Source organism: Aethalodelphis obliquidens, unplaced genomic scaffold (assembly GCF_003676395.1).
Source record: "Aethalodelphis obliquidens isolate GAN/ISIS:26980383/991018 unplaced genomic scaffold, ASM367639v1 scaffold1, whole genome shotgun sequence".
Taxonomy (NCBI): domain Eukaryota; kingdom Metazoa; phylum Chordata; class Mammalia; order Artiodactyla; family Delphinidae; genus Aethalodelphis; species Aethalodelphis obliquidens.
The window spans coordinates 73,649,786-73,658,023 of NW_020837945.1; the positions used below are offsets into that span (position 1 = coordinate 73,649,786).

Here is an 8,238-nt window from a genome sequence, read left to right on the forward strand (position 1 = left end):
CTCCCTAGGATCACTGGGTCTAGCTGCTCGGAACACATTTACCATGAAAACAAAACCAAGGGCCTCAGGACGCTACAGGGAAGGCCAGGAGAGCGATCAATTTCTGCAACATAGGAAAAGGGGCCCATAGGGGCAAAGGAAAAAATAGTTTGCAGAATGCACAGTTTGGGCAGAATCTTATTACAGCTTCCAGCTGATCGGGTGTAGCCAAACTAGAGACATCTGTTTGGAGTTTACAACAGAAACAAACACACGGAAAGCATGAAAATGCTAAGACACACACACAGACCAAGCTCTAGCAGTTCTTCTCCGCCTTGACCTCCAAACCATTCTCCCACTGGGTCATGCTGGGTTGCAGAAGGAAAGGAAATAGGCTCTTCCACCTGCCCCTGCCCCGACCCCACCCCACGTGCACCATGACTCATTCAAGCCATGACTGGAACCTCTCCACTTTCCTCTCTCCTTGACTTTCCTCCCAGGAAAAACAGAGATGCTCCCACTCCTGAGAGCATCATGGGGACTTTCCTTAGTTCTCTGATTCACACCTTTAAAGCTCCTTGAGCTGTCTGGAAAGGAAAAGGTGAACCACAGAAGAAGGTGGTAAAACCTCAGAAGACCTTGAAAGTCACCCCTCCCTAAATAACCTCACAGGTCTGGCAATGAGGAACAGAACTCAACCGGCATCGCCAAGAACTGCCTCAAAGAAGTCAGAAAAATCCTACGCTCACACAGCTAATCATAAGTGAAGAACACGGCCCTAGCTGCAGCACACAGAGTTGCAGAGGACCAGAAAGGCCCCAGGCTACGCATAAAGTGGGTTCCCCTTCCCTAATTACCTCCAAGCCCCGCAAAGGACAATGACTGTCCTCCCACTCCATCCCAGCCATGGTCACACCCTCTGCCGCCCAGCCCCACGGCCAAGCATTTTCTGAAGCAGGTCTAGACACTCACCTGTTCTGTTAAATTTTCCTCTTTATTCTCTCCCCACTGGCGGGCAAACAGAACCAGAGCAGTGCTACTCTTTAAAAATAACAAAATGTTTTATACACATTTCTGTATATACAACTGAACAACATTTTACATGTCCCTTTTGCACAGCAAAAGATATAAACATTGGACTCTGACAACAGTTATGTACAAAAAAAAATGTCAAAAATACTTCACAACAGTGCAAAAATATTTTACACAGCATCATGGAGTGAGATCTTTTGAGCGGAAGCAAGGTGTGTGTGTTTCTAAAGGAAAACTCCTTTTTTAGATATTAGATGTCTTTAACTGTAAACAAAACGCAACTTTCTTTCTCCCCCCCTCCCTTCCCCACCAGTTATTTGAGGAATTTGGCAGAATTTCAAGGGTCTGAGTCTGAGGTAAACAACCCAAGCTCTCGCACCAAAAAGACTGGGGGCAAGGAGGTGGCACTAAAGCCTCAAACGTTGAGAGCAAATCCTTTTTTTTTTTTTTAATGACATGTCAGTGACAGCGCCAGGCCGCTCCCAGCTGGGGGCTGGTGGAGGAAGTTAACCCCTCCTCCTCAGGCCCCAGCTGCCCACAAACAGGAAACTGGCCAGCAGGCACCTCACGCCTGCGGGGCTTTGCTAACACCAGCTGCCCTTCCCCTCCCCAGACCCCAGAGGGCTGCCTCTCTCCCCTTCCTTGTAGGGTTTCCCTCCCCCATATCTCCACGTGCAATCTGAGCCCTGCTTCAAACAGAGCCAAACGTACGGGGGTGGGGGAGGGTCTGGGCTTCAAGTGTCCCCTTTCCCCTTTCTTGGGGGGGGGGGGTCGGGAAGGTAAGCAAGTGGTGGAGAGACGGGGGTGGGGTGTCACGATGCGGCAACAGGGGCGCGCACAGGACATTGCTGGGAGCTCAGCCCGAGTGGGGCTCGTCTGGTCTGGCGCAGTCGGCGGGGTCCGACTGGTCCCCGGCGGTGGTAGTGGTAGCTTCCGGGCCCCCTCCTTCGATGGAGCTCTCGCTACCCGTGCTCTCACCCGACAGCAGGCGCGTCACCCGCAAGTCGGCCTGCAGGCTGCGCACGTCGTTGCCGAAGCTGAGCTCTCCCAGATCATTAATAAGCTGGGACAGCTCGGCCTTCATGTCGGAGGTGCTGCCCAGCAGCAGAGACGGCGACCCAGCCTCAGGGCCCGGCGAGACCCCGCCGCCCCCCAGCACCTCTTCGCGGCCACTCTCCAGCGTGTCCAGCAAGTCCCCGCATTCGAAGTGCATGGCCACCACCAGCGCCCGCTGCGCCTCGGCCTCTTGCTCTGCCGGGTCTCCCTCCCCGGCTCGGTCCTCCTCCTCATCCCCCTCCTCCTCCTCCGGGCAGCCCTCCGTGTGCACCCCTCTCTCCTCCTCCTGCAGCTCCTGCTCCTGCTGTTCGCCGAGCAGATCCTCGGTGATGGGGCCGAGCTTGGGCGCGCTGCGGCTGCGCTCCACCGGCGGCTTGTAGCAGCAGGGTCCGTGCAGGAGCAGCTTGCGCAGGGGCACCAGCGGGATGGTGTGCGCGCCCACCAGCTCCTGCTGTTGGTGACGCGCGTCGTCCCGCCGCTTGAGCCGTTTAAATTCCGCCAGAGCGTTGGCTGACGTCTGGTAGAGCAGCAGGGCCATGGCCTGCGCCTTCTCGGGCTTGGACACCAGCACCGCGTGGCAGCGCAGCATTACCGCCTTGTGTTTGAGCTCGTGCCGGTACACCCAGGCGAAGACCTTGGGCAGTCGCGCGTCCGCCACGCAGTAGGTAACGCGGTGCAGCAGGTAGAGGTGGCCCGGGCGGCGCAGCGCACGCTCCTCGGCGTGCACCATGCGGATACCCTGCGCACTCACAGTCAGCTTCATCTTGGTGCCCTGACGGCCCGCCTCGCTCTTGCTCCAGATCTTGCCCACCGCTAGGTCGGTGCAGCCGTCGCCGCGCGCCTGGATGGTGGTGGCATTGCCCAAGTAGAGCACGGTGTAAGTTGGGTCCTCGCTGGTGATGTGCAGCTTCTTGCGCTTGGAGCGGAACATGCTGCCCACCCGGCTGAGCGCGCCTTCGGGGCACGCCCGTGCCAGAGAGCTGAGCGCCGAGTAGTGCAGGCTCACCGCGTAGCCCTTGGGTTTGGACGCCTGCCGTGGCGGCGCCTCGGCCAGCAGCTCGAACTTGTGCTTCTTCCACGGCAGCATCTCCGGAGGGCGCCCCAGCGCAGCTGGGCGGCGGCGGCGGAGCGCCGATTGAGAGCCCGGCTGAGCCACCCGCCCCGGCCGGGCCCGGCCGGGGCAAGACCGAAAAATAAAACTCTGCTGGGAGTGGCCCAGTCGGAGGGAGTGGGGGCGGGGGAGATGTTCGAGAACCCCGCCGAAAGAGGTAGGGGTAGAATTTTTTTAAAGAGGATTTAACTGCAAGGAGAGGGGGTGGGTAGGAGCACACAGATTTACCCCAGCCTGGGCAGGACCAGGGCAAAGAGTCTTGGGCAAGCAAAATGAGAGAAAGCACGAGAGTGGAGCAGAAAATGTCTTTAGGAAAAAGGGATGCGTGCGTGCAGCAAAAGCAGCCGGGATGGTGCGAGAATACGCAGGAACTCCTCGGCGAAGGTGAAAAGGGGCCCCCTCGGACACACACACAGTCCCCAGGGCTAGGGCCAGAAACCGCGGAAACTCAACCGCGAGTGTGCCCAGGGGTCGGTGCTCCCCACCCCCAAGGGGTGCTGTAGGCAGAGAGCCCCTCGGCTGAGCGGGTCCCAGAATCAGCTGCTTGCCCCGAGTGCGCTCAGATGGTGGGTCCAGCTGGCCGCGGCGGGCCCAGCGCAGCAGTCCCGCCGTGGCTCACTGCATTTTCTCTCCCGCAGGACGCCGGGGACTCTGGCTTCGCCGGCTCACTGTCCGGGCTGGCTCCGCCAGGGCAACGCCGGCCTCCGAGGGCGGGGCGTGCGCATGGTCGGCTCCGGGGATGGTCGCTACCTCATTTCTTCTCTCCGGAGGGTGTCCGACTGCGCTCCCGGGATCCCCTGGCTCGGCTGCCCGCCTTTGCAGCGCGCCCCCTCCGGTGTCGCGAGCGGTAGCTGCCTCGCCAGCCTCATATCCTTGCCGTCTGGGAGGAAGATCTCGGGTAAATATAGGCCGGCGCGAACCATTCGCCGCGCGGGGACAGGGGAGGAGCAGAGAAGAGGATCTGTTTCGGGCTTGGAAGGCCGGCGGGTTCCTGGTCTCTTAAAGGGACCTGGTTGCAGCCATTGGTTGAGGGAAAGGGGAGAACGGTCCAACCTGGCAATTAAATCCCAAGTTTACCAGCAGAAATTCTGTAGAATTTATCTACAAAAATCGCCAAGACCTTTGGTTACCCCGCAAGAAAAGCAACTTGAATTCTGACACTCCACCCCCAGCCTGAATTGCAACTCACTGATGTGTGTCTCCATCGGAACTTCTGGGGGAGGTGGTGGAGGGTGGGATTTACACTATAAAATACAAAAAGGTTGGGGAAATAGTGATTCTTTCCGTGTGTAATAGCTTTCTGAAATTGACTGGGTGCTGCTTAATTTTTTTTTTCCAAAATTTTATTCTATTAAAGAAAATAAAGAGGGGCAAAGAAAACGCTGAGACTTATCTTTCACTATCTTGGAGCCCTTTCTCCACAGGCAAAGAGCAGATAGTGAAAAGAGAGATGAGTGGTAATGGGATGATTAGCGTGAACACTATAGTATGTGTTTGCTAAATAAGGTGCTTCCAGCTTCTAACCCCCAGCAGTGCCCCCTCCTTCTGTCAGGCCTCAGAGTAGAGCAGTTTTCTGAGATATATTCAATTTCTAAGTGATGCTTGTGTGTGGTTAGAACTCAGTTTATAATTTGGCAGGCCAGTCATTCAGTTTTATTACATCATTGTCACATTATGGATGAGAATTCCTAGTAAAAATTCAAATGATGTTTTTTATTTGTGTCAAATAATGCCCGGCCACCCTCCACAGAGAATGATTAACATTAATCATTCTTTTCTCTTGTGCCAGCTGGATAATGTCACTTTAATCATCTGGCCGGCTTGACCCTTGGCTAGTAACTCATTTCTGGGCCCTCGAAACAACGGGCTTGCCTCTACGGTCTGCTCAATCAAAGCAAAACCACTTCTAGCTGGAATGTGCACGTGACCCTGCATCAAACTCCCAAGCTCATCCCAGAGGAGGAGAGTAGGCCCTCCCACTCCCCAGGCCCAGTCTACTGGGGATCTAGATGTCTCTGGCTTCCATACCAGGTTCTGATTTCAAAACAACTGTAACTTCTCATGGAAATTCTCTGGCCCTCTACCTTTACTAACTTTTAACCTTTCTTTGAACTCTAACCCAATTTTCTAGAGTCACTGGTGCTGCGTTTCAATTTAACTAACTTTCCTGAGTACCTTTTGGTACCAGGCCCTGAGCTGGGAACAGACCTAATTCCTGTCTCCAAGAAGCTCCCAGTCCAATGAAGGATGTAAACTTCACCCACCTCTGGGCTTCTTCCGGAATGTAAGTTCTGTGAGAGCACCCTATCTCCCTCCAGTGCCTGACACTACTTAATTGTTGAATGAATGAATGACGTATGCATGTAAACAAGAAGACAGAGGGAACTAAATGCCCTGAGACAAGACCCAAAGTACTCTGAGAAGCTGGAAGAAAAGGTTCTTTGTGACTAGGAAAATCAGAAAAGGTTCCATGGAGGTGGTGAAGTGTGAAATATGGACAGGATTTTGCCACGGAGGGAAGAATTAAAGGGCTTTCCAGATATAGAGAACAGCAAAATTATAGAACATAAAAATGCGTGCACATGTGTAGTTGAGGATGGCATTTGACAATTGTGACAATGAAAGAAGAAAATTTCCCGATCAAACAAGGATGTCTCCTGATCATGCCCTCCTAGTCTCTGAGGGAAGGAATGGCATTTTCATGGCTGGCTGGTCCCAGAATGTCATTAGACCAAAGCTCTAATGCCTTACTCCTCAGCTGCACTGATGGGTTAATGGAGGTACGGTGTTGGAATGAGCTGGTTAGGACTATAAGAAGCCATTTAAACCGAGGTTAATTCCTCTTCTGCTCACGTTTCTGGAATATCTTGCAGTGGCAATGGAGTAGATGGTATGTGCTCCCAACAAAAAATTCCGATAAAAAACCCACCAAATTAACCTGTGCTAAGTGACCTTTAGCTGGTCCATAATCTCGAAGTCTAGACTCTACAAAAGCAGGCATCATATTCAAGCAGTTAACATTTCCAAATTACTCAGAGGTCCAGGGACCAGAAGTGTTTGAGCAGGAAGAGAAGGGACCAGTGGTGGGAGCTAAGGCTGGTCTCAGCCTCCGCGAGAGGCACCTCTTTGGGCTTCATGCGGTGGCAGGGAAACCAGTGGACCACAGCAGCAGGGAGGACTCCACTGGCGGGCCAGGCTTTCCAGTGGAGCCAGAGTGTCAGACCCAGATGCACAGGCCCACAGAGCTGCTCCTGGGCTGTCTTCTTAATAAGCCTGTTTTCAACCTGGGGAGGACAGAGAAGTTCTAGGCAAATGTCAACACTCTGACATGTGAGTCCCGCTCTGTGCAGATTTGAGACACAGAGCAGTTCCAGAAGAGACCTCAGCAAAGTCAGCCGGAAACGGCTTAGAAACTGCATAGGACCGCAGACTGCACTTGTTTTTTATGACACTGCCCCATCTACTGGTGCCAGGCAGAAGTGACACTTGATGAGGTGGTTTCTCATAGAACTGGATAAGCCAGTGGTTGAATCAATACACAGCCAAGTCACAGCTGGAAAGAAACCCAGCCTCTAACGTAACATGTAAGAGTCAGCCTTTTAGCGCACAGGAAGCTTTCAGGCTGGTTTTCTCCCACCTTATTTCTTGCATAACGCTCCTGCCTCTTGGTCCCCCTCCCGCTACACCCCACTGAATGAACACCCCGCTTCAGAGACGATAAATGACGTACCTGGGATCTTCAAAGTCATTCAACAAATATTTGTGGATGTGATTTGTGGATATACTGTGGATGTGATGTTGTTGCTGGGGATACTGCCCCAAAGCAGACAGACGGGTCTCTGCCCTCATGGGATTTATGTCCTATGGGGAGGCAGATAATCAGCAAACAAATAACTAATAAAGTATCAGTTAGTGATAAGTTTCCGAGGAAAAGAAAACAGTGTTAGGAGTAGGAAGTAGCTGGCTTAGACAGCAGAGCCAGGGAAGGCATCTCTGGGCAGAGACCTGGATGGGATGGAGCCAGCCAGGCAAAGATATGGAGGGAGAACATTCCAACCCGTGTTGGCCAAAGTGGTAGTCACTGGCCACGTGTGGCTAATGAACACTTGACATGTACTTGGTCCAAATTGAGATGTGATGCCAACATGAAATACACTCTGGATTTTAAAGACTTAGTAAGATAAGAAGGATGTAAATTATCTCAATGATTTGATAGTAATTATATATCGAATGATAATATTTTGGCTATTTTGAGTTAATGGAATATACTATTCAAATTAATTTTGCCTGTTTCCTTTTACTTCTTTAATGTGGCTGCTAGAACATTTAAAACTATACATACGGACAGCTTTGTGCTAGGCAAAGGGCACACCCAGTACGAAGTCCCCAAGGTGGGAATGATTCCAGTGGGTTCAAGGACTCTCTGGCTTCAAAAGCCCACTGTGTGCTCACAGCCTCTTACCCTTCCAGCCCTCTTCATTCCTCACTCTATCACATCAGTTCTTTAACCTTCTCAAGACCTCCAGGATCTACATCAGGCCCACAGAGCTGCATCAGAATTCCCTGGGACAAGTCCTGGATCCCACCCTTAAATGGGAATTTCTGGAGTTAGGGGCCTGTATTAAACTCTTCCACGACAGAACAGTTACTCAAGTTTAGTGAGCCCTGTCCTAGCCCACTTCATTTTTCCCACTATCAACTCCTTCCTAACCTCTTATCCTTGCCTTCCTCCCCATCCAAGACCTTCCGGATGAGCATCGGGTCCACAGTTTCTGTGCACTGCATCCACCCCATCCCTGGACCACTGCCACAATCTCTATGCTCTGCTTCTGGAGCTATAATGCTGAGTAGAACCCCTCAGCTGTTTGGGCAGTGCCTCAAGCCATTCTGACCCCTCCTATGGTAGGCAGAATAATGACCCCCCCCCCAAAGATGTCTATGTCCTAATCTCCAGAACTTGTGAATATGTTACAGTACATGACAAAGGGGAAGGAAGATTCTACAATTAAGGTAGAATAGGTAGGTAGAAAGGTAGATAGAATTAAGGTTGCTAACTAGCT

The 8,238-nt window shown here is 52.4% G+C and overlaps 1 protein-coding gene across 1 annotated transcript; it reads right to left on the reverse strand.

The window, feature by feature from the left end:
• Nucleotides 1-954: 954 nt before the first annotated feature.
• On the reverse strand, nucleotides 955-7,609 carry FAM43A (family with sequence similarity 43 member A). The gene is made up of 3 exons (XM_027108423.1): nucleotides 7,599-7,609; nucleotides 6,582-6,583; nucleotides 955-3,842 (listed from the first exon to the last, which is right to left on the reverse strand). The coding sequence occupies exon 3, from the start codon at nucleotides 3,152-3,154 to the stop codon at nucleotides 1,868-1,870; it is 1,287 nt and encodes a 428-aa protein (XP_026964224.1). The 5' UTR covers nucleotides 3,155-3,842; nucleotides 6,582-6,583; nucleotides 7,599-7,609; the 3' UTR covers nucleotides 955-1,867.
• Nucleotides 7,610-8,238: the final 629 nt, after the last annotated feature.

Bases quoted from the DNA above. Each gene is read 5' to 3' on its own strand.
- FAM43A (XM_027108423.1), bottom strand. From the start codon at position 3,154: ATGCTGCCGTGGAAGAAGCACAAGTTCGAGCTGCTGGCCGAGGCGCCG.